At 37.3% G+C, this 25537-nt stretch overlaps 2 protein-coding genes and 1 long non-coding RNA gene across 5 annotated transcripts in view; 2 read left to right on the top strand and 1 right to left on the bottom strand.

The window, feature by feature from the left end:
• On the top strand, positions 1-1819 carry LOC138330905 (uncharacterized). Its single transcript, XR_011209621.1, has 4 exons — positions 1-132; positions 335-484; positions 1065-1267; positions 1635-1819. It is a non-coding gene; the product is annotated as an uncharacterized lncRNA (long non-coding RNA).
• The window catches only part of LOC138331838 (uncharacterized), a 199601-nt gene that overhangs the window by 17982 nt on the left and 156082 nt on the right, over positions 1-25537 (bottom strand). The window lies entirely within an intron of this gene.
• Positions 11242-12413, top strand: LOC138330653 (uncharacterized). Its single transcript, XM_069278203.1, has 2 exons — positions 11242-11362; positions 11557-12413. The coding sequence occupies exons 1-2, from the start codon at positions 11242-11244 to the stop codon at positions 12411-12413; spliced, it is 978 nt and encodes a 325-aa protein (XP_069134304.1).

The raw sequence follows: 25537 nt of genomic DNA, 5'->3' as shown, positions 1-25537 counted from the left end.
ACTACGTTTTTGTTTGATGTGTTCTAGCACAACAAAGCGTCCGTATAATGTACTGAACCAGAAATACAAATCTGAAGATGTTTGTGATAAACTAGAGATTGGACATGCAGTTCCTAAGACCACGCGAAACAGGTGAATATATGCGATTCTTGTTTGAATTAAAAACTGAAGAATGAAGTATAATGCAGTTCGTGTACACTATATAGTATATACAGATATGTTTTTATGCTATTATTAGTTAATAGTGCTTGTAATTTATCTATGTATCAATGTAAGTGATTGAAAAGACATATAAATTGATATTGCATGTTGATGTTTGTTGGGGTTTTTTCAGGAGAGAATTGATTTCACAATCACAAAGACGGCATAGAAATGAGATCGTATATTCCCTTGGGTGATCCAGTGATCCATATGCACTTAACAGAGGAATAAACAGTATGGCACACAGAAAGTACCAGTAGATCTACCACTTCAAAATGATTATGTAAATTTTAAATCCATGGTATATCTGTATTGCATTAATGCACAAGATAAAAATATCTTCTTGTTTTTTTGATAAATATATTATGTAAATGAATTATAAGCGAAAGAAGTAGAGCCATGACAGAGATACAATTATGCTGTACAGTAATATTATAGTTATATAATATTGTATGTGAATATCTTCATTTTATTCAATTATAATACTGCATCATGTATTCCTAAGAGTAAGATACATGCAATGCAATACCTGAACAAACATATATGCACAGGGGTTTTGACTAGAAACGAATAATCATACCCTGCCTCCACTGACCATCTGTCAGAAATCTTCCGTCCGTCGTTCCGAGCTACGTCATTGCAGCTAGGGTTTGACATTCTGCCAAAAATATATACATGTATATATATATATACTGCATTGTATATATTATTGCGTGCATGTATGGAACATTTTATAAGTTCACATTATTTTTTATTCAATCTTCAAGTCTAATACTGTTTTGATATCTGGATCATCACAAATTGTATCTTACTGTAGGTACAATTATGTTTCAAATACTGTTGATGGTATTTGTGTTTTGCAGGCCTATAAAGATTGACATATGGAAAGGCCATTACTTATCACTTCAAAATATGGGATGTCAAAGATGCACCATGTATGCAGTCATCAAAACTAAGAGGAGACATTACCTTATCCAGTGAAACATGAATACAGCATAACGGAGGAGATTCTGAATGTACATGAATGCCTATATTGATGTGCATGTATATATTGTCTCTTGAAAAGGTGTCCGCAAATCTTTCGATTACATATTATTTTCTTAACAAGCATTTGATATGATCTGAGCCTCTGAGGAAAGTTAAGTGATTAAAATGTCTGGTTTAGGTTTTAAAGACTAAGTCAGAATTATTTTGAATTGTCATAATAAGATCACTTGCTTGATCAAGAACAGCTATAGTTTTCCCCAAGTTTGTCTATTTTGTAGATATTTGCTTCCATTAATATTACAATACTACTTAATTCTGAAAAAAAACATGACGATTCTTTGTGATGAAGAAGTGTAAGGTGCAATGCAACAGTAAAATATACAGCTTGAAATATTTATGCTTTTACTGATCAATAGTTTACCCAGTATTTGATTTTCTCTTTCCAGGAAAAGTTATCAAAAGATACCACTGAATGCCATGAGAGCAGTTTGTTTTGGATGTGACAGCTCATAGCATAAGATAAATGGAAAAGACACAAGTTTAAGGCTATCTGGATTCCCTTGTCATCGCAACAACCTTTTTAATACACCTATGTGTGTCCAATTCGAAAAAGTGGCCCTACCAATCTTGGATATTGTAAAATAACTGTCACTAAAACATTATACCAGTTCATCAGACTTTTTAGTAACCTAATTGACTTTGAGATTTCACTATTGAATAGAACATCAATTGCCAAATTGATAAGTAAATAAAAAGAAAAAGTATTAAAATCAAAGATTCTGATTTCTTTTAAGGTAATTTAGCATACAGGGTACAACCTTCTTAATAATATATGGAAAATCACAGAAATAGTTACTTTTCTTGTCCAAGTGTTTTCATTTGATAATATGTACAGTATATATAGTTTCCCTTCAAGCCAAGTACTGGTATACATGTAAAAAAGACAGACATTAAAATTATGTACTTAGTAATAAATAGCTGTGGTATTATGTGATTTACGGTAAATACTTATTACCCGGTTACTCCTGTTTATTCTTTAGAGAAAAAAAACCAACAAAAACTACAAGGCATTCTATTGGAGCTGCAGTGCATGTGACTGGGTGCATGGTTAAGATATGACAAATTACAACAAGACACTCAATGTCAGAGTTTGAATTCGAATCCCATTTGTGGCAGTTTTCCTGTATTAATGCTGTTTTTTTTTTCTCTAGGTACTCCAGATTTCTTCGATCCTGGCTATTAAACATGCTAATCAAACCACACCAAGCAACAAAGTATCTGTGTTCTTTTTCACACTCACCAAAAACATCCTAACCAAAGACCTAGAGTCAGAATTCATTATTAAAATCAAAATAGTTCTTTTATTCCTAATGACTTCTTACTTTTCTTGCATCAAGATACATTGGAACCCAGGTATAATGAAATCCTCACCAGAGAATGGAGTACAAATTGTAGCTAACACATGTGTATGTACATCCTGTACATGGAAATCATTCCAATATGATTTGAAACAATAAAATAGTTTAGCATCAGCATTTCTTTCAATATTTGATATATAGATGTTTCAACATTTGAGATATAGATGTTGATTATAGTAAATTCTGCCTTAGCACAATCTCTGTATAAAGACCACCTCCTTATAATTTTAAACCACTTTTAAGTGTCTAAAATGGATGTTTATAACACAATTTGGTCTGTGTATAAAGTGTAAAGATCTATATTATAGATAAGTTTGACTATAGTTATCAAATGCACACAAAAACACAGTACATCAGATGTGTCCTCTAGTAAATAGATTACTTTTACATTTAAACATTTTGAGGCAGAGTGGTCAAGGTGTTCCAACAGTACCACTACTCCTTCACCTCTGGGTTTCAAGTTTGAACCCTAATAGGCAAGCTACCAAAGTACTGATCATTGGTTTATTGATTTTCTCTGGATAATTCAGCTTCCTCCAACTAAACATGGTACAAGGTAATCTCACCAAGGTACAATTTAAACAGGCAGTAAAGATCTTTGCAAATACTCGCATATGGTAAGAGAAAAAAATCGTTCACTCTCTTTTGGTGAGAGGAGATCTCGACCCTCTGGATAAGATTTTTATACTTTTTGTTTGACAACTTAAGAATTTTACTCCTTGGTTTGTTATCCTGTCTCAACCCAAAGGGGTTTTATGATTTTATTACTTAATATTCAACCTATATATTGTTTGTGTGATATATTGGTTCTTTGGTAGTATGCGTTAACGTTGGGAAAATAATACTGTATTAAAATAATACTGTATTATAAGTCCTAGGCCAATCAAATATAACCTAAAGATCCTTGGAGATTCTGAAAAGAGTGTCCTCTACCAGATGTGAGGGAAACTTCTATAGGTAGGGTCTTTAAGTCCAAAGTCATATCTAATCATCTTATGAGGTTTTGAAATATTAAGTTCAGGGAGTCTAATTGATACATACCAGTGGTCAGTGTTTCGCTTATTTATATATACCTTTTAATATTGGAAAATACATAAAAGCATGGTTATAATTAACCTCTAGAGAACAACAAAAAACAACCTTGTTATACAAATATACTTTCAGTAGTTTGTTATATGCACACGGCGGTGGCCGACTGGTTAAGATGTCTCTGACTTAATACCACAAGCCCTTTACTATACTGGGTCACGAGTTCGAATCCAGGTAATGCCAGGTACAGGCCTCTGGTCAGTGGCTTTTCTCCGGGTACTCCTGCTTTTCTCCACCAACAAACCTGGCACGTCCTAACATGACCCTGACTGTTAATAGGAGGTTGAACAAATGAAACCCAAACCCATTATATGTAAAACACATTACAGATATTGTATAGGAATATTGACAGGGACTGAAAATTACTGTGTGCTATTGAACTTAATTGTAAGTGTGTTCGTTATGAAATGTTTTACTGTACATACACTAGTTATTGTTATTTGGACTTGTAGGCCTAAACTTAAACATACATGTAACCACATGTGGAGTGTTGTAAATTAATTGTTTATGGAACACTAAATAGATAGAGAGGAGCTGGGAATGTGACTGGTTGTTATGTTTTAAATGAAACCTGTAACTATATAAGGTATAATTTAAGCCATAGTTATAAGTTATGATCAATCACAACATGTGGTCATATATAATCCTTAAATGAATAATGGCCTCTTCCAGTTATAGGAAATAAAACAAGTGTGGAAAGGGTACTTGCATGTCCACAAATAGATTCAAATATGAATGGGCAGAAGAATTCAATCCATTTTCTGATTTTAAACCCATTTATCTTTATTTCCTCAGTTCACACATTCAGATATCTGAATTCACAATATATATACTCTTAAATATCTTCATATAAAATACACATATCTATATTTATTGCTATAAGTATATATTATACAAATATCTGTATTATATATTACAGATATCTGTAAAATACAGAATTGTTACATTTCTAAATTCAAAGATATATTTTTATTTAAAATAAATTGAAGATATCTGTAATTGAAATAAAGATATCCGTATTCAATGGGTATAAATATGCCATAGTACCTAACAATAAGAGTTATTTGATTAAAAGAATTGATGGTGGTCTGCAAAGGATCCTTTTCATGTAGTGCATTCTTGCTGATAGCTACTCGAGGGTTTACTATAGCTGACATTATATCCACCTCTGGACTATCTCATAGTTATAGCTGTTGAAGTTGAACATTACTACAAACTAGTAAACTTATATCCATAGTATCCTAATAAATTTGGTATCCATCTACATGTATATAGGCCCTATGTTTCCTCTGTGTCTCTACAAAAAAATATTGACTGATTGGAGTTCAGACTGCAATTATCTGTAGCCAAGAAGATACAAATGAATTTCACAAGTGACATGACAAAACTATAAAACATCAAGAAACGTTTGTATGGTCACTTTAATGTCTGCAATTTCAAATCGATGAAGAGTTAATCACATACGCGTATTATATCAATTTCACACATACATCTTCCCATGATATGAATAACAATGACGACGGCTGCAAAGTCTCCTAACTTTACAACGAATACTAGGCCTAACTCAGAAAAATACAAATTGTGATAGAACGGGTTTCTATCGTTGTTGTTGCATTTATTTGTACAGTATGTATATTTGTTATTGCACTCTTCTAAGTCTTCACTTCAGTGATCTGTTTATGTATCTTTGACCCAAATTCAGGGGAATACTACATGAGAACAGGTCTTATCTAGGGTGTGTTTGCTGTTTAGCAGTCACATTCATCAACCTATAGTTGTCCTCATGATCACCCCGATGCTGACCGCTGACTGCTGGCCGGAGTACACGTGTGGTACACGTGGGAGGTGTTTATCAGTCAGTTGAACCTTGTCTGTATTTAAGTGGAAGTTATATTTAGTGTGTAGGTGGGTCGTTGTAGCAATGGTTTAACCTAAATATGGTGCTTTGTCTGGACTTTGACCAATCAGTGGTCACTTTGGGGTACTGGGTTGATGTGTTGTTATAAAAGGGGCTGCTTCAAAGGAAGTTTTTGGTCTTGACTAGGGAGAATGGGTTAGGGACAGAACCACTATATAATAGCTATATTATATATAGCTATATAATTAGGGTTTTGCTTCATATAGGATAATTGTATACTTGTTTCTCTTACTGTAAATTGTCTACATCAGGCACTATTGTAAATATATTCTTTATCAATTCTGTATTACTTGTCTTTTATATAATAAATAGTTATTTGTACCTGTATTTACCTAGTTGAGTTATTGGATTAGTGTCAGTGCTTCCGCTACATCCTAGAGATCGAACCTGTTGAGATACAGGCCTGTAACCTGTGGAGGAAACGGGATCCGGAGAGGATTTGTGACGACTGTGGATTCTGTTGTATACTAAAAATACTAAACGATCACGATTTGGGACTTATACATATAACGGGAGCTACAGTCGGATCGCCCCTCCGGGTCTCTTGTGGAAAACCCTCCCTATTACAAAATGAATGACAATGCATTCAAAATAACTTGGAAGTCTAACAATAACGAGTATCGCACCAATCCTGCTCCGGTAGATTTTCTATCTCAGCATGCTGGCAACTGATCATTAAAGAAACTGACAGGAACTTCGCCCTTGTTTCAGTTTGCGTATCCTTATCAAACTTACTGAGCTGTGCTTTCGCCACTGTAAACATTGGCAGCCATATTTCTCTATTCGGAACCTATAGATAGATAAAGTCCGAGGGTTTTCGAACTATGTCGTGATTCACGGCATGGCGGCTTCGGCACACACTCCCGAGGTGTTATATTTCCGAAGATTACCGGAAATTTCTCCGAGGGGATCCGATTGCATCCAACTCTTACTCACCGACTCTAGCCAACATCATACAAATTTCTGCAACTTCACACACACACAAAAAATTGCATAAATTATCTTCCATGAGTCTGCCATCTTTTCTTGGACTAAGGGCTTCAAATCTGCTATCCTGTCTGGTTTTAAATAATGTATATTTTTTAACTTGCATTTTCAGCTTTACACAGTTTATCTCATTTCAGATTTGGTCTCCTTATTTAAAACACAACACAATCAGTTGTTATGAATGACAAACGCTCATTAACATTCTCTTTTAACTATGATGTCTACCAGGATGTGGTCCTTGGACATATGTATTTTGTCTTTTCACTGGAGATTGCATTTTTTACTAATAGATCTATTTCTTGGAAGGTGTTGATCAATTATAATCCGACATCTATCACAGACTATCAAACTTACTATATATATATGTGTGACTGACAGTGGCCGTAACCTTGTACACGCATATTAGAAAAAGGTGTACCATGACATCTCATACACACACAAATGGAAAAATTGACGTTACACATTTTTGAGGTACACATTTTTCTAATAAGCATGTACGAGGCGACGCCAACTGTCAGCCATCGTAAGAACTAAATCAGCCTCCAAAATTTAAACATCTGTGTTTAAATTTACTGTACAGTGGACCCGAGATAATCCGGGCGCCGATAGTCCGGAAAACTCACAATCCAGACGGAAATGTCAGGGAACGGATTTCCGAAACGTTATTATACTCACTAGTCCCGAAATACATATTCCGAATCCGGAACTCCATTTTGGGAACGGAATGTAATTTTCGTTAATAAATTCCCGCAATAATCTGGACAATTTGTTGTCGCCATTTGCTGAAAAAATCCAAGGCCAGCTACAATCATGTGTACGATACACACTATCACTTAAGCTTGACAAAGAGTTGTCATAACGACGGCTGCCAGGTCATAGCCACGGGCGTTTACCTAAACACCTTTCACCCGGGTACATGCAGTCATGTAACGTTAACGGTTCATTGGTTTTCTATAGGAGATCAAACTCCAGTGTTGTAATTGACATACGCAATATATTTTTAGCCACATGCTTTTAAACATGTAGTTTGAACTTGGGTACGGGCACGTATTAAAAAACACATATTATACATGTCGCGGTGTTTAAATTCACCATTTATATAATATGTATTATATATGGTGTTTTAACTACATGCGCTGTGTATTGTCTGAATTTACATGTCCCTGTGTCTGTCTGAATTTATATTACATGTCCCTGTGTCATGTTATGTCCTGTACATGTAAATCTGTGTGTGTAAGTTGTTATGATGACGTATGAGAGGCGAGTGAATGGATTGGTTCAGTGTGTCACATTGACCCTGCATGACCCTATCCTTGCACGTGCACGCCCACCTTTGAGGAAGCGTGTCCGCACATTACGTGGAAATAGGCACTGGACTGTACATGTGTGCTTTACGGCCACAGTACTGAAAGGTATGTTTATTTAATGTATAACTAGAAATAAAGTAATTAACTTATTCTTCACTATGCAATATAATTAACATACTTTATATCATTAAAACTTCTTTAAATAACTTGTCCATAAAGCTTTATATTATGTATAACAAAGGACCGCACGTGGTCGGTGAGGTTAGGGCAATGCATAGAGTCAAGTGACTGTAAATTAAATGTTATTTGTAAATATATGTAACTCGGAAATTAAAATACAATTCAATATTATAATATATTAAATAGATACCTGTTTATATTTTATACCTTACAGTATAAATATAGAAGATATAGTAGTCTGTTCATTTATGTGTCCCTATATATTGTCAGGTATTGTTCTTTTTATTTCAGGGTTATCTGTCTCCGTTTTTGTGTAAATAAACTTTCAACTGTTTATAGCTGTTGGATTATATTTATATATTCGTGAACCAACTCACATACTATCACTCTCGTGACATTGGCGTCCAACGTAATAGTTCGACGGAGGCAGTGCCCGGCGTACAACGTAACACCCATAGTTTACCACGTGGGTGATCACGTGATACGAGCCTAGAGGACCGGAAGGCATGGTCAGGGGGAGATCACTCTATACTTGATACCTCATCGATTCAACATGTGCTTCCGGTTGTGATGTCTTCTGTTTACCTGTGATTGTCATCGTCTTTATTTTCGTCTTGTCATCATGGATTCGTGATTGTGTCGTCGTCATCCTGTTTACTTTGGAGTTCCTGCTGTCGTCGTTGGATAATCCCTATTGAGATTCCTCCTCTAGACTCTTTTATATTCGGACATCTGATAGATGTCTGTCGTCGGAATCCCTACTCGAGCCTTCTAAACTTTATTCTGGAAAATCAAGTCAGGTTGACCTACCTCTTGTAAGGGTCTATTACAGAAATAATCCAACTGCAGTGGTTCCCATACTAGCACACATCGCTGGTGGAGATATTTTTCTCTCCATACGCACATATATTATTTAGTGACACATATTAAAAACAAAGAACAATCCCATATTGTAAACAATGTTATGTTCCATCGCTACTTTGAGCAGCCATTTTGAAAGTCCCTCTCTGTCATGTGACCGCTATAGTCTGTTTCAATAAAATTCATTACCTGTATAACCTTATTCCATTCAGTGTAATAGGCATTATATGGAACACACTATAGTGGTCATGTGACAGCGAGGGACTTTCAAAATGGCTGCTCAAAGTAGCGAAAGAACAAGACATCGTTTGCAAAATGAGATGGTTCTTTGTTTTCAATACATGTCACTACATAATATATGTGCGTTTTGAAAGAAAAATATCTCCACTATCGATGTGTGCCAGTGTGGGAACCACTGCAGTTGGATTATTTCTGTAATAGACCCTTACAAGAGGTAGGTCAACCTGACTTGATTTTCCAGAATAAAGTTTAGAAGGCTCGAGTAGGGATTCCGACGAGAGACATCTATCAGATGTCCGAATATAAAAGAGTCTAGAGGAGGAATCTCTATAGGGATTACCGTTGGATTGTAACTGATTGTCATTCTGTATCGTCCAGTGGAGAGCCGTTCCAAGTGTTGACATTTATCGTTCGCGTGTTTATCTTTGACTTTAAATATTTACATATTTATGTTTTCATTGTCATTTGTATTCACTATTGATATTATTCATTGCATTTGTTATTGATTTGTTTGATGCTGTAGGCTATTCTCATATTCTCATAGCGTGGTAAACATAACTAAATTTCAAATGTTCACTTAGATTTAAACATATAAATGCTAGTGTAGGTTACATTTGAATCTAATTATACTACATAAAATACTCTAAATCATATCTAATATTACTAAATTAACTATATAAATAGATAAATAACAACATTATCGTAAAAATTTTTATAAAATTTATAGATATTCATCTACAAATTTAAATCTGTAAAATGTGATAAACTTTTATATTTCTTTCCATTTCAAACTATCTTATATTTACATATATTGCATGCTTGCTTCCCAGCTAACAATCCCAACCTACTAACACTGCACACACTGCACTGCACTGTAGCGGAATTTGAGGATTGTGTAGAAGATCAAGAGCTGAGTGAAACTACTGCTGAAGATTGGTTTGTAAATGTTGTATTTGTCCTTTGTGTTTTATGTCAGCGCATTGTATGATATATATATATATATATATGTAATCGATACTTCTACATATCCTCTTGAATCTGTTTAAGTATAGGTAGTATACTTTGCTGGGTAAATTTTGTATATTATCTTAGAGTATACAGGTTTACATCTATATTATTAGTATATATCATATACCCATTTCAATACTCTGTAGGTTATGAGTTGTAGTAAACTACAGAAATTTATTGATAAACCTATACCACATGTGGTGATAAGGAAGAAACCTATTGTACTTACAAGTAGTAAGGGATTTTACTTGAAACGTCATTTGGATTTATTGCAAAATTTATGTTGTAATATTGAATTTAATTGTCAACCAGGTGGTCGTTTTACACATTTTCTTCGTTGGCTAGAGACTGAACTTCCAGTCAAAGTCATTTCTTATCCACATATTGTGTTATATGTTTGGCTAGGTACATGCGACCTTACTGTCAAACAAGGGAAATTTATTAGTCTAAGACACCAGACTTCTGAATTTGCAAATTCTGATTTGCATTCTATTATCAACAAGTTTGTTTCTATTGTTTCCAATTTTCCTACTGTACAACTTGTATTTTTGGAGATCCCTTCATACTCTATTCAGGAGTGGAACAAATCCAAGGGACATCCAAATCCTGATTCATTCCAACATCAAGATGTCATCCTTAATGACAGGGTGTTGGAATTGAATAGTTTCCTTACGCAAGTCAATGATAGACTTTGTGTCTGCTCACCTCATCTCAGGTTGGACTTGGTAAGGTACAGGAAGGCGAAACACCAGGATAAATCCAGGGTTTCACTGAATTTTAGTTTGTACAAGGACGGAATCCACCCTACTCCACTACTAGCTAGGTGTTGGATGAAAAGACTTGTTGTTTCTATTTGTACATATTGTGTTTAAATTTCTGCCTTAAGTTTGTATTTGTATGATTAAGTGGTTATCTTGTATTCCTCGTATGTAGGGATTGCTTGCCCCAATCACTTTGATACTAGATATTGTACTTCTTATTTCATCTTTTATATTCATTGTCTTATTAACTTTTACTTTGTATTTCAATTTGTATTTTGTACAACATGGCAATGTCAAAGCCAAACACAGGATCATCCAACTTGGACCAGGCAGACTATGATCTCATGGCTAGCCTTTTGCGCCAGAATGACGGCTATGTCCTGTTTACCAAGGTGGAGTATGACAGTATGTTGAGCCAAAACGTTCTGTCAAGACTCCTGCAGCCTCAGTATTGCCTGCACAGGTAAAGTCAAATAGTGACAAAGGTATGGTAGGTTCCCCAGGTTATAAATTTGATTTTGTAGGACGTGGGGAGGGAGTGAATACTAGTACTCCTTTACCTCCAAAGGGTAATGACCCTAGTGATTCTCCATTTTCAGGGCTGGGGGGAGGATATGGAGTTCCACTCACTCCACCACCTCAAAGAAGGGATACACACCTTTTACCTCAAGTTCCGAAAATCTCCACATTCTCTGGAGATGAGTCACCTCAGCGTGGTGAAACCACCTATGAGGGGTGGCGGTATGAGGTAAGGTGTTTAGCATCCGACAGCACCCTGTCAGAAGAGTTGATTCTCCAAGCCATCAGGAAGTCACTCAGGGGTATTGCTCGTCAGACACTTATACCATTAGGTCCTAGGGCAACTTTGTCTGAGATTTTAAGGAAACTAGACACCTTCTTTGGTAACGTAGCTTCTAATGAAGTTGTGTTACAGCAGTTTTACTCTGCTGCACAGAAAGAAGGGGAGTCTGTCACCGCTTATGGGTGCAGACTCAAGGCACTGTTACAGCTCGCCATTAACAGTGGACATGTAAACTCTGCAGCCAGAGACAACATGCTCCGATCCAAATTTTGGACTGGCTTACGCTGTGACAAATTGAAAGGCCAGACGCGTCACAAGTATGACATTAAGTCATATGACTTGCTGTTAAGGGAAGTCAGAGCGGTAGACCTGGAGCTTAACCCAGCTCAGAAGGCAACCGATAAGTCTAAAAAGGCTAAAGCTCAGCATAACCCTGTACAAGTTTCAGAGAGTGACACGAAACTTGACCAGCTCACTAACCAGGTAAGTGCCTTAATGAGCAAAAGCAAGGTCCTCGAAAAGAAGCTTGAGGGTAATGGTAAGTCTGGGGCAAACCAAAATAAAGGGAAGGCTGGACGCAGCGATGGGTACCAGAAACAGAATAAAGGTAATGCCCAGAAACCCTCAGCAGGAAAGTCTGAGCCAAAAGAGTAACCTCCCCTGTTGTAGGGCAGATGGGGGATGGTGTAGTTAGGACAAGCCCGAATAACACTAATAGTACAGACAGTACTCTGTATGATAGAATGGTTGGTGGTTCTAATGTTGACCATATCATACTAGGGGGGAAAATATTCTGCTCTCATTGATAGTGGCTCTATGATCACTTGTGTCTCAGAGAAATGTTACAAATCTCTGAATCCTAAGCCTGTTCTGATGGATATCAAAGATTTTGATCTTAAAGTATTTGGAGCAGGTGGGTCTAAGTTACCATACTTAGGATATATTGAGGCAGATATCACTATTCCATTTCTGTCTTGATTGTGAATTTTGTGTACCTATTCTGGTAACACCAATGACCAACTATAACAGACAAGTTCCTGTGATTGTTGGCACAAATATAATTCGTATGTGTAGGGATATACAACAGACTGGCTCTGATTCTACATTTTCAGATGCCTGACAGTCTGCTGTTGATAGTTTGTGTGTTAACAATCCCATGGTGGTGAAATCTGCCAATACATACCCAGTGTCCATAGGTCCAAACCAGGTAAAGACTGTCCATGGCTTGGTACGCAAGCATGGTGATTTTAGTACGGCTGTAACAGAACAGGGCAGTTCTCTGCAATCCGGAAACCTTGTTGTATGTCCAAGGGTAGTGTCACTTGAATGTGCACCTGGAAGACTTAAACGAGTACCAGTCCGGATCTGTAATCTGTCTACGGAGTCGATTACTATATCACCAAAATCGCCTCTCTGTAATCTCACAGATGTGAAGGTAATGGACAGGTGGTCCCCAGAACCTTCTAGTAAGGATACTGAATCCTCTAAGACTGAGGGGGAATGGTGGGACAAACTGGGGGTCTCTATTAATAGGGATAATCTCACTCCTGAGCAGTTGGAGAGAGCATATCAGGTACTAGGTAAGTGGCAACATATTTTCTCCACATCCCCAAAGGATTTAGGGAAGACAGACCTGGTGCAGCACGAGATTAAACTCTCAGACGATGTTCCATTTAAGGAACCGTATCGTCGTATTCCACCAGGAATGTATGAGGAAGTGAGACAACATCTTAAAGAGATGTTAGACTCTGACGCTATCAGAGAGTCTCACAGTCCCTACTGTTCGAATGTGGTCCTCGTTCGTAAGAAAGATGGGTCCCTGAGATTTTGCATTGATTTGCGTAAACTCAATGGGAAAACCATTAAGGATGCTTACACCCTACCTAGGGTGGAGGAAACCATGGACTCCCTTATTGGTTCGCGATACTTCAGTAAACTGGACTTGAGATCTGGTTACTGGCAGGTCGAAATCAAAGAGGAGGACAAGGCTAAGACAGCTTTTTCTGTCGGACCACTCGGTTTCTTTGAATGTAACCGCATGGCGTTTGGTCTAACTAATGCGCCTGCGACATTTCAGAGATTAATGCAAGCCTGTATGGGTGAGAGTCATCTTAAGGAATGTTTAATTTTCTTAGATGATATTCTCATATTTTCAGACACCTTTGAGGAACACCTCAAAAGACTGGAAGGTGTGTTTGAACGGCTTGAGAAACACGGCTTAAAGCTGAAAGGGTCTAAGTGCGAGTTCTTTAAAACTCATGTGCGCTATCTGGGCCACATAGTTTCTGAGAAAGGAATTCAAACAGACTCAGAGAAACTTTCAGCATTAAAGACATGGCCGGAACCAGTCAATGTCAAAACCTTGCGTTCTTTTCTAGGTTTTACAGGGTACTACAGGAGGTTCATTAAGGATTATGCTAAAGTCATAAAACCTTTAAATGATCTCCTTGTTGGACACTGTACCCACAAAAATGTTAAGGGGCCAAAGAAAAAGATTTCCTGGGTATGGGGGGATAGTCAACAGAAGGCTTTTGATACCATTGTTGGTCTTCTGTCATCTCCACCAGTGTTAGCATATGCAGACTTTACTAAGCCTTTCATTGTTAACACGGATGCCTCAATAGAAGGTTTAGGTGCTGTACTGTACCAGAATCAAGGGGGCCATGAACGGGTAATAGTAGTGTTGGGAATTGGTTGTAAAATGGTAATCGATCATCGGTTTAGGACAATTTACTAATTATCGATTTTATAATCGGATACTATTTATAGAAAGCTCTCCTATATTTATATATTTCACCTTTTAGTTTTTCTGAAGAATTTTAAAAAGATATCCACTGAACGAACAGTCATGAAGAAGTATTTTTTTTAATTCAAATTCTTGAGTATCTATGATGTTTAAAATATTTTGATGTGATTTTGCCCTGATATATATCATAATAAAGGTTCAGAACAGTATAAGATAAGCATGAGCTATCTCCCATTTTAATAATCGATTATTACCTTTCATAATCGATAGTCTTTGGAAAAATCATAATCGATCGATCATCGATTAAAATCGAGAATCGGTCCAACACTAGGTAATAGCGTATGCTAGTCGAGGATTACGTCCCAGCGAGAAGAACTACCCAGCTCATAAGTTGGAATTTCTTTGTCTCAAATGGGCCCTCACTGACAAGTTCCATGATTACCTGTATGGCAACACTTTTGAGGTACGTACAGATACCAACCCTCTAACCTATGTGACGACCACTGCAAAGCTGGACGCAGCAAGCCATAGGTGGTTAGCCTCACTGTCAAGCTATAACTTTAAATTAGTCTATAGAGCGGGCCGTCTTAATGGGGACGCTGATGGGTTATCAAGGCAACCATATCAGCTAGAGGAAGTTTTCCCAGATGTTGTGAGAGCAGTTTCCTGTGCTTGTTTGACTACGAGAGAGGAATTGCCATTAGCTGAAACTGTGGTACTCTCAAACATATCCCTAGAACCAGAGAATGATACAGAGAATGACACTCTAGATATGGGTAATGTAAAACTCTCTGGTGTGGATTGGGAAAAACAACAGTCCTTAGATAAACATCTCAGGAGGGTTATACATTTTGTCAGGGAGGAGGTTCGACCTGATAAGAGTGTTCTGAGACACGAACCTGAGGAAGTGCGGCAGTATATGCGGGAGTGGCGGCTGTTTGAACTGCGTAAGGGCGTGTTGTATAGAAACACCACCATTGATAATGACCCTATTCAGCAGCTAGTCATTCCTGAGGCATATAAAGAGAAGGTCCTCAGGGGAGTGCATGAAGATGTCGGTCATCAGGGACGTGACCGTACAAACTGGTTGGCAAAGCGTCGGTTTTTTTGGCCTGGCTTTGATGCCGAGGTAAATAGATGGGTCGAAAGCTGTGGTAGGTGTATTCGTAGAAAAACCCCTACTGTCCCAAAAGCAGAGTTGGTTAACATCCAAAGTTCTCGACCAATGGAACTACTCTGCATTGACTATTTGACCTTGGAAAGGTCAAAGGGGGGCTACGAAAATGTGCTGGTTATCACTGACCATTTCACCCGCTATGCCCAGGCAATTCCAACCAGGAACCAGTTAGCTAGTACCACCGCCAGGGTGTTGTACGAACAGTTCATTGTCCACTACAGCTTTCCTGCCCGAATCCACAGTGACCAGGGTAGGAATTTTGAAAGCAAAGTTATCAAGGAACTTTGCAAGATAGCTGGAGTGGATAAAACGAGAACTACCCCTTACCATCCTATGGGCAATGGCATGGTCGAACGGTTCAACCAAACTTTGCTAAAAATGTTAGGTACAATGGAGGAAGAACAAAAATCCAATTGGAAATCTTACGTGGCTCCTCTTGTTCACGCATATAATGCTACAAAACATGAGACCACTGGATATTCCCCTCATTACCTAATGTTTGGTTGGCACCCAAGACTTAGTGTAGATGCATTTTTAGGCATCGATACAGATTCTGAGACTGTAGGGAGTCGCCAGAATTATGCCCAAAAGCTTAAGCGTCGGTTAGACTTTGCCTACAAAGCTGCCTCAGCTGAAAGTGATAGGAAGGGTAAGAGGTACAAAGATAGGTACGATAGGGGAGTTAGGGAAGCTACTCTAGAAGTAGGTGACCGGGTTCTGATGAGGAACGTAGGTATATGTGGCAAACAGAAATTAGCTGATAAATGGGCTAAGGATCCCTACATTATCCTTAGTATACCAAATGCTGATATGCCCGTATACAAGATCCGGAAAGAGTCGGGACAGGGACCTATTAAAACTGTGCATAGGAACCTGCTCCTCCCTTTCATGTGGCTACCTAGAACACAGGGTGCTGATGAACCAAGGGAGACAACTCAGAATCAGAATCCCGGGATACAGTTTGATGAGAGTTCCTCCTCCACTATTAACTCTGATAGTTCAGATGATGATGGAAGTCAATCACCCAGGTATGTCATTCCTGCGAGGAGACCCAGGCGCACTGTCGCTGGCGCGCAACGACCAGTGCAACCAAATACTGTTGGTACAGGGAATTCTCCGAAACAGGGTACCAGGGGTGTGTGTCGAAATTCTAACGCTGCAGGCATGCGCAGTGTTGGTCAGACACAAGACTCAGTTCCAGCTACAAGGTCCAGACGAGCCTGTAAACCTCCTAAGTTGTATGGAGAATGGCTCATGGAAACCTTGGTGCCATCAAATTCTGGGTCTGAGGTCTACGTTTAGACATTTAGAGCAGTGGGAGAATGTCATAGTGAGCAAAGACCACTCCTGATTGTGAAAATTATATTTAATCTCTACAGCTACTAATGTGTATTACCTTATGGTTTACCATTTATTAAGTAGAATTGTAGCATAATTGCAATTTACATTCAATTATAATAAATGTTAGATTATATTCGCATCAGGAATGTTTTGTTTCACTTGGCAGAGGAGAAATTCTAGTTAAGCTATAGATGCTGGATATTACCTTGGGACACTGGCCAAGGTGATAAATTTTGAAAATATTGATTTCTAATAATGGTAAACAAAAAATTCTGTTCAGTGAGCAGTGATCCTTTAATCCTTGTAGGTAGGGATTGCCCCAATCACTTGGATACTGGATACTGTACTGCTCATTGATTTTCCTATGAATATTTTAACTGATGTTTAACATTAGGTGATTTAAATGCCAGGAGTCATTTTCCTTTGCCGGGGAGAATGTCGCGGTGTTTAAATTCACCATATATATAATATGTATTATATATGGTGTTTTAACTACATGCGCTGTGTATTGTCTGAATTTACATGTCCCTGTGTCTGTCTGAATTTATATTACATGTCCCTGTGTCATGTAATGTCCTGTACATGTACATGTGTGTGTGTAAGTTGTTATGATGACGTATGAGAGGCGAGTGAATGGATTGGTTGAGTGTGTCACATTGACCCTGCATGACCCTGTCCTTGCACGTGCACGCCCACCTTTGAGGAAGCATGTCCGCACATTACGTGGAAATAGGCACTGGACTGTACATGTGTGCTTTACGGCCACAGTACTGAAAGGTATGTTTATTTAATGTATAACTAGAAATAAAGTAATTAACTTATTCTTCACTATGCAATATAATTAACATACTTTATATCATTAAAACTTCTTTAGATAACTTGTCCATAAAGCTTTATATTATGTATAACAAAGGACCGCACGTGGTCGGTGAGGTTAGGGCAATGCATAGAGTCAAGTGACTGTAAATTAAATGTTATTTGTAAATATATGTAACTCGGAAATTAAAATACAATTTAATATTATAATATATTAAATAGATACCTGTTTATATTTTATACCTTACAGTATAAATATAGAAGATATAGTAGTCTGTTCATTTATGTGTCCCTATATATTGTCAGGTATTGTTCTTTTTATTTCAGGGTTATCTGTCTCCGTTTTTGTGTAAATAAACTTTCAACTGTTTATAGCTGTTGGATTATATTTATATATTCGTGAACCAACTCACATACTATCACTCTCGTGACATACAAAATAACAATTATATGGTTCATAAAATATTCACAACTATTTTTATCATAGTTTTTTTATGCCAAGAACGTAGATGATATTGATCCTTGGTTAGGCAATTTGCCGTACAACAGATCAAGAGTGGGATATGTAGCTATATGGATACATAATACAGTGGAACCTCCTCAAAACCGATCACCTCTAGAAACCGAACATGGATGTCATGTACGGAATGAATTCCTCTTTATTAATAGTATATAAAACTTCCCAAAACCGATCCCTCCCAATTCCGAATACCGGACCGATTTTAAGATCGGAATAGTCAAATGTAACTAAAATACACTTCTGAAAACCGGCCTTACCTGAGCGACACCGATAGATTGCATTGAGGTCTGATCAACCGACCGTGAAATACACACGTACCTGTACCATAGTTGTCGCATGCCATGTCCTGGGGCATGTATACAGGTGTAAAAGCTATAGGTATATGTACACGGTAATTATACCCGAGATGGTGGTGTAATTATTTAATCATGCCTATTGTTTAGATATCTAACGAAGGTCTACCATGTGCACGCGGTTTGTTTACTGTAGGAAAACAAGCAGAGCTAGTAATAAAGAGAAAGTTTCGTATTCAAATTACACGGTTTTTTTATTTACATTTGTAGTTGTCGGATAACGTAAATTATCTGTATGAAGAAGCCGAAGCCATGTATTGTTTTAGAAAATGACTATGTCATATAATGACCGGCATCGACTGATCATCGTGTAATTAGACCATATAATTTGATTCTTGACGTAACCGGAAGCGATCGGTCGTATGTAGGTTGCAGACGAGAACATCCCCAAGAACATTCACGCAACTAACTAAACTACATTTATAAGCGGTAGCAAAGTCAAGTTTGCTGTAATCCATTCCTTTTAAACGTATGATTTTCTCTTTTGTGATAACATTCACATTAACAATCAATATCGGTCGGTTTTAACGAACACTAGGCATACATGTGTAACGACTTGTTTCGCTACGACCGCAGTCATTAGCGTAGAGTAAGAATGATACAATTAATTTGTTTTGCTCTGGGTTCGACTGCCGCGTTAGCTTGCAGATTCCTATGTCTCGCTACAATATTCAAAGGTACTAGTGAGTATGGACAATGGACGACATCAAATTCATTTAACAGTTTATTAATATTTAACATGTGTAAAGGTGACAACAAGAAAATACCCGCGTGGCTCAGTGGGAAGTACTGTGAAATGGACAATTTTGCTGCTAATATTCTCACGTTTTCGCTACCAGAATTAACTCCTACCCATCAATGAAAGACCGAGCACGTGGCGCTACACACCGGGCCGATTATCGATAGTTTAACCTCCAATTTCACAAACACCGTTCTCTAGCGAAGATTCTCAAAATATCTCCTTAACGGTTAACCCCGAAATTCAACACAGGAGGCTCCCACTCTTTTCCAGCCTACCAACGGCTCTCAACACAAGAGTGAAGACTTTTACTTACTATCGAAACCCGTCTAAAAGCGAGACATGCTAAGTCCGACATTGCACAATTTCACAAGTATTTCAACCTCAAAAATATAGCAAAAATATCTACTGACAGCGAAAAATACACACACAGTAATGTTGATGCATTTCCATACTATACGATAACAGCAAATTAGGGAAAGGATGGGCGACAAATATATAAAAATTACATAGGTTTCAAAAACACAACCCTCACCTCTCAAGGCCCGGCAGAAAACTGAAAGCCTCGGCGCAGTCCCGAGATCTCGTGCACAGCAAATTCCCGCCAAAGTCTCGGTTAATATAATTTCCGGAATATATAGCAACGAAGCGCACCGCAGCTTCGTTACATACCCCCCAACCACCTAGACAGGCTGCGACCCGTAGCCGTAAAAACTGATCCAAGGGAGATAATTTGGAAAAAAAACAACCCGCCGGAGGTTCCAAATTGTAACGACTTGTTTCGCTACGACCGCAGTCATTAGCGTAGAGTAAGAATGATACAATTAATTTGTTTTGCCCTGGGTTCGACTGCCGCGTTAGCTTGCAGATTCCTATGTCTCGCTACAATATTCAAAGGTACTAGTGAGTATGGACAATGGACGACATCAAATTCATTTAACAGTTTATTAATATTTAACATGTGTAAAGGTGACAACAAGAAAATACCCGCGTGGCTCAGTGGGAAGTACTGTGAAATGGACAATTTTGCTGCTAATATTCTCACGTTTTCGCTACCAGAATTAACTCCTACCCATCAATGAAAGACCGAGCACGTGGCGCTACACACCGGGCCGATTATCGATAGTTTAACCTCCAATTTCACAAACACCGTTCTCTAGCGAAGATTCTCAAAATATCTCCTTAACGGTTAACCCCGAAATTCAACACAGGAGGCTCCCACTCTTTTCCAGCCTACCAACGGCTCTCAACACAAGAGTGAAGACTTTTACTTGCTATCGAAACCCGTCTAAAAGCGAGACATGCTAAGTCCGACATTGCACAATTTCACAAGTATTTCAACCTCAAAAATATAGCAAAAATATCTACTGACAGCGAAAAATACACACACAGTAATGTTGATGCATTTCCATACTATACGATAACAGCAAATTAGGGAAAGGATGGGCGACAAATATATAAAAATTACATAGGTTTCAAAAACACAACCCTCACCTCTCAAGGCCCGGCAGAAAACTGAAAGCCTCGGCGCAGTCCCGAGATCTCGTGCACAGCAAATTCCCGCCAAAGTCTCGGTTAATATAATTTCCGGAATATATAGCAACGAAGCGCACCGCAGCTTCGTTACACATGGGAGGCACTAATGTAAAAAACGACTTCCGATCGATTAAATCCGGATCGTGATGATCGGTATTCGGTTCACTTCTCCAAACCGAACCCTCTCTAAACCGGCCGAAATTATATGCACCGACCATGATCGGTTTCGGGAGGTTCCACTGTACACAATTAACAATGGCTTTAGGTTTCAATTTTGAAAAAGAAATACATTTATTTAATATTATTAACATAATGATATAAAAACACCTATAAAACATAACAAACAAAATATTAATTATTATACACGTAGGCCTATATTACATAAAAGCCTATCATCGATAACAAGGCCAAGGGGAGTAACTCATACGTGACAATTTAATTGACGAAGAACACGGAATTCGGCAGTTCGGAAAACTCGTAATCCGGACGGTTTAGGCTGGGAACGAAGGTGTCCGGATTATCGAGGGTCCACTGTATATATATATATATGTATCTAAATTAAGTGTTTTAAATACATGCGTTGAGTATTGTCTGAATGAATTGGTCGAGAATGTCACTTTGACCCTTCATGACCCTGCACATGCGCATTAACCTAATTAAAATCATACTTGTAATTCCGCTCCACTACGATGCTCTTCGTTGCGCTCCAATACAAGATCTATAGCTAACAATGCCCCATTCTGGGTCACCTCAGCATGACCCCTGCGGTTAGCCAATCAGCGTCTAAAGAATCTTTGGTGTGTCTTCGGTGTGGTTATATGTGTCATTTGGAACTATAAAAGGCTAACAGTACGTCCTGAAATGTTCTGTTTCTAGGCCATTGGTCATGCTGAGGTGACCCCAGAACAAGGTTGGATTTACATAGAGTATCAGTAATTGAGCAGAATTACAAGTGTAATTCTAATTTGATTGACAGTTTGACATGCCAATCTGATTAAAATATGATGATGATCCTTATACCCAATCCATCCAATAGAAGAGGATCTGACAACATATCCCATAAGGAGTCATGTTTGGGTGACCTTTAGACCACCTGTACTTCAGATCAAATGCATTTTCTATACCTTAATACATCAAAGGAGTGTGATGGAATCTCAACGTTATCTACACTCCCTACGGCCGTCTCTGTAGACAGTGTAACGTTATGCATGTATACTAGTATCGGGTGCACGTGTACCCTCAAAACCCCTGGGCCGTGTTCCGTTACTAATGTAGAAACTGAAGTCCAATGCTTTCGTTTTATATACATAGTTTCATCAAATCCAAATATAAAAAGACATGTCCCAACATATCAATGTTCATGTAGTCTAAACTTTAACATATAACGTTGTGATGGAGCTGGAGCCTAACGGCTGTAGGGGTGGGGGTAATCTAGACGCTCGGCTGTTACACAATACACATATTACATGTACATTAAAATATATACAATTTCTTAGAGAATATTAATGATTATCTTATTAGTTCATGCATCAAGATACCTACCACTCGTCCTCTTTTGACTGCATATTGTTTGTCCCGCTCAGAAAACCCTCGCATTTGTTATCTGCCGCCATGTTGGATACAGCAGTCGAAGTAAGATAACGATTAGTCAGCCAATCAAAACCCGCGTCATAAAATGGTTATTACAAATATGGTCTTTACACAATTTCTCCCATCCGGCCCCTGTTTACCACAATATGCGTATAGATATATATATCATTATACATTTTCCCACACCTATGACATAAATCTAATTTATCCGTCTCTGGACTTCTTAAATCAACAATTAATGACATTATATTGTAGACTGATGGTCTAATTTGTGGATGTTTTATCAATAATCTCCAAAATGTATGAGGAAACAAATTATCATGGACCAAAATAAATCTATTAAAATCACAATCACTACGCATCCTTTCTCTCCATGCTCTTTCTTCATATAAATGTACATTATACTTTAATTTCGCTTTCCATGAACTCTTCACTGGAAACACACCATTTGATAAATAATCTTGTAAGAACTTGTATAAATTGTATTTCTTAAGAATAATTTATATATCACTTGTAAAACCATAACTGAACATATCTGATGATCCCATGTCTGACAAGAAGTCCCGTACACATATCCGTACGAGTTCTTGTATGAAATCCTTGAATTGATTTTAAAATAAACCTCTGAGCTCTTTCTAGCATTACAAGTTCACATTTTGGAAGGCACCACAATTCACAGCCATACAGGGCAGAAGCATATACTTTTGATTTAATTACACCGATCTCTTATACAATGTTATTATTGTGCCCATTTTCCATTTTGCTGGTATGTAACGACACTTAACTACTGTATTAAATTAATTTGATAGATGAGTATACAACACCACATTCCCATAAAAGTGTAATAGCCAAAACCGCTAAATGTACAAAATCTGACATTCTAAATGTGAAATACAATTATATATTAATATTGCATAACGTATTTCTGTGTGTTCAGTGTTAGCCTTGATACAATGTATATGGTCAAGTGCCCTTAATTCGTCAGGGTCATGCTTAATAAAGGTTGTATGCTATAACCAAGTGATTTTATAAAAACGATGCAGCAATATACCCCAAAATGAAGGTATTTTCTAAAGTCCATTTTAAATGAAACTTTAAAACACTACCGTCAGCGTTTGACTGTCCACGTGCACTGATCAGCAGTATGTCAACAAAGTACCGGAAGTCACGTGTCTGATCATGTGATTCATAGCCCAGATTTTGGGTTATTACAAATTATTTTGGCGATTCAACTTACCCGAAATTTTTGGTGCGGTACTGTTGAAAACATAACGTTATTCTATGTAAACAGAGGTGTTCGCCACTTTCCATGACCAAGAGGTTTAAAGACTTAAAATCGATGTAACAACAAGAAATTTTCAGCTTAAACACGATCTCACAAGCGCCTGCTGCTCAACATTTATTTGGAATTACCTCAATTTTCGTAATAAGCCAAACAGCCCCCCTGACGAAAATAGGTCCCTATTGTGTCGGCCATCACCCAGCGACCGGCGGGTAGAAATCTTCCGTATCGCGATAGATAAATAACGAATTGATAGACAACTTGTTGTACAAGTAAGACAAAATATTATATATTTGTGTTGATAAAATTGGTACATTTTATTTCTTTCTGGTTTGTTGATATACGGAAGATTTGATTACCCTGACGAACATGCAATTAAAATTCGCGGGTAATTACACGTGACAAATAACACGTGACTGTTCAATCGCGAAATTTACTTCCGTGAAAAAAGAAGTTAGACACAAAACCACGAAATTAACTCATGTGAAAAAAAGAAGTTAGACATTCAGTCCATATACATATGTATTTCAATTCAAGCGTATTTCATTTTTATTATTCATCAAAACATTTTGCGAATCCCTGGGCTTGTGTAATTAAAATATTTTTTTTATAATTGTTTTATTTTTCAAAAGTTTTTTTTTTACATATATTAAGATGGTACAGATATGGAATACACATACATGCAAAATAAACACACATACACATACTCAGCCTCACACTCACACGCCTTTACATACAGCCAGTTCAATTTATTTTTATTCTGAAATATCAATAACACACAAAATGTTAACATCTGGCCTATTCTTACACCTACCATCATTGACATACATGCAATCACACACCAACACACATTATTCTTGTCAAAATTTAGATACTCAGTTTATATATATATATGGACATACATAGATATATAAACACATCACTCTTAAATGGAAGTATGCGCACACATATACCAAAAAAACATTTTGGAAACATATACAAGAAGGAGAAATTCAGCCACAAATTAATGGTAGGTAACGATACAAAAAAAAAATGAACACCAGAGACAGATAAAACAAAACAAACTACAATGTACACAACATGTATTGACATACAAACAAATGGGATGGACAGGAAGTGAAAACAAAACAGAAACATGGATAAACATACAGACAGACACTGAAAAGTGTCAAAATGACAACTGATAAAATGGATGGACATAAGGACAAAAACAAACAGACAGAAGAAGAAAGAGGGGAGAGACAACTGTCTTAAAATATGTATACAATATATTATACAACGATTATTATATTTTAAGAAGAGGGGTTTCATAACTAAAGGAAAAAAGAGAAAGAAAATAATGTATGATCAGAGACCTCCCAAAATATTTGGTGCTTTGCCAGGGTATGGATATATTAACTATGGATATGAGGAATTTAACTGAAAAAAAACCCAAAAAAAAACAATTAAACAAATTTCAATATCATATTCCTAACAATGGTAACGATTTTTTCCAATCGTTTTCAAATTTCCTTTCAAGAGTATCGCTTTTATTAAAAACTATATATTTCTGGATACTATAGTGATCTTTTATAACATTTACAAGTGCATTTATATTGAGCGTTTTATGGAGAGATTTTGTTTTGTAAATATAGTGCTTAATAATAAGTAAGATTTCATTATCAGCCATATTAGCATG

Source organism: Argopecten irradians, chromosome 9 (assembly GCF_041381155.1).
Source record: "Argopecten irradians isolate NY chromosome 9, Ai_NY, whole genome shotgun sequence".
Lineage (NCBI taxonomy): Eukaryota > Metazoa > Mollusca > Bivalvia > Pectinida > Pectinidae > Argopecten > Argopecten irradians.
This window is presented reverse-complemented; position numbering and strand designations above follow the sequence as displayed.

Bases quoted from the DNA above. Each gene is read 5' to 3' on its own strand.
- LOC138330653 (XM_069278203.1), top strand. From the start codon at position 11,242: ATGGCAATGTCAAAGCCAAACACAGGATCATCCAACTTGGACCAGGCA. The intron at 11,363-11,556 runs GTATGTTGAGCC...CTCCATTTTCAG, and splicing joins TACCAAGGTGGAGTATGACA to GGCTGGGGGGAGGATATGGA.